Genomic DNA, 618 nt, shown 5'->3' with positions numbered 1-618 from the left:
TTTTTTTTTTTTTTGTTTGGCTATTGCTGCAAAAGGTCCATCTCGACTTGTTTTCAAGACAATCTCTGTGTTTGCACAGGCAAATCTCCATCTCTGGCTGGGTGAGGTTTACAGACACCCAGCCCTGAGCGAAAGGACAGGGAGAAGAGGGGATTTAATAGAAAATTCAAAATCTCAGGGCAGAAATATTAGCTAATAGGAGGACCCTGAGTCTGGATTTTGGGAAGGATATTTGGGAAAGGGAACCAGAGTTGGGCATTTTGAGGGGAAAAGAGAGAGAAAGGGAGAAATAAAGAGATAGAGAGAAAGAAAGAGAGAGAGAGAGAAAGAGCTAGAGAAAGATAGAGAAGGAAAGATAAAAGGAAAGAGAGAAAGAGAGAAAAAGAGGGGAAAGAGAGAAAGAGGGAAAGAAAGAAAGAAAGAAAGAAAAGAAATAAAGAAAGAAAAGGGAGAAAGAAAGAAAGAAGGAAAGAGGAAGAAAGAAAAGGAGGAAAGAACGAAGGAAAGAGAAAGGCATAAAGAAAAAAGAAGGCTGGAGGGTTTTCGTGGTGAACAATGCACCTTTCATAGGAAAATATGGTTTTGTTTTTGTTTTCTAAAATGGAGCTGCCCACCAGG

General features: G+C 39.6%; 1 protein-coding gene across 1 annotated transcript in view; it reads left to right on the top strand.

Moving 5' to 3' along the window:
• Positions 1 to 406, top strand: part of HOXC8 (homeobox C8) — a gene marked incomplete at its 3' end in the record, with an annotated part of 2,073 nt that extends 1,667 nt beyond the window's left edge. The window contains exon 2 of the mRNA XM_010073698.1: positions 363 to 406. Within this exon, the coding sequence (XP_010072000.1) occupies positions 363 to 406 (44 nt within the window). The remainder of the gene's footprint in view (positions 1 to 362) is intronic.
• Between the last annotated feature and the right edge of the window lie 212 nt (positions 407 to 618).

This window comes from Pterocles gutturalis, unplaced genomic scaffold (assembly GCF_000699245.1).
Source record: "Pterocles gutturalis isolate BGI_N339 unplaced genomic scaffold, ASM69924v1 scaffold33162, whole genome shotgun sequence".
Classification (NCBI taxonomy): domain Eukaryota; kingdom Metazoa; phylum Chordata; class Aves; order Pterocliformes; family Pteroclidae; genus Pterocles; species Pterocles gutturalis.
The sequence above is the reverse complement of the archived record's forward strand: the minus strand, read 5'-3'. Positions and strand labels throughout refer to the sequence as shown.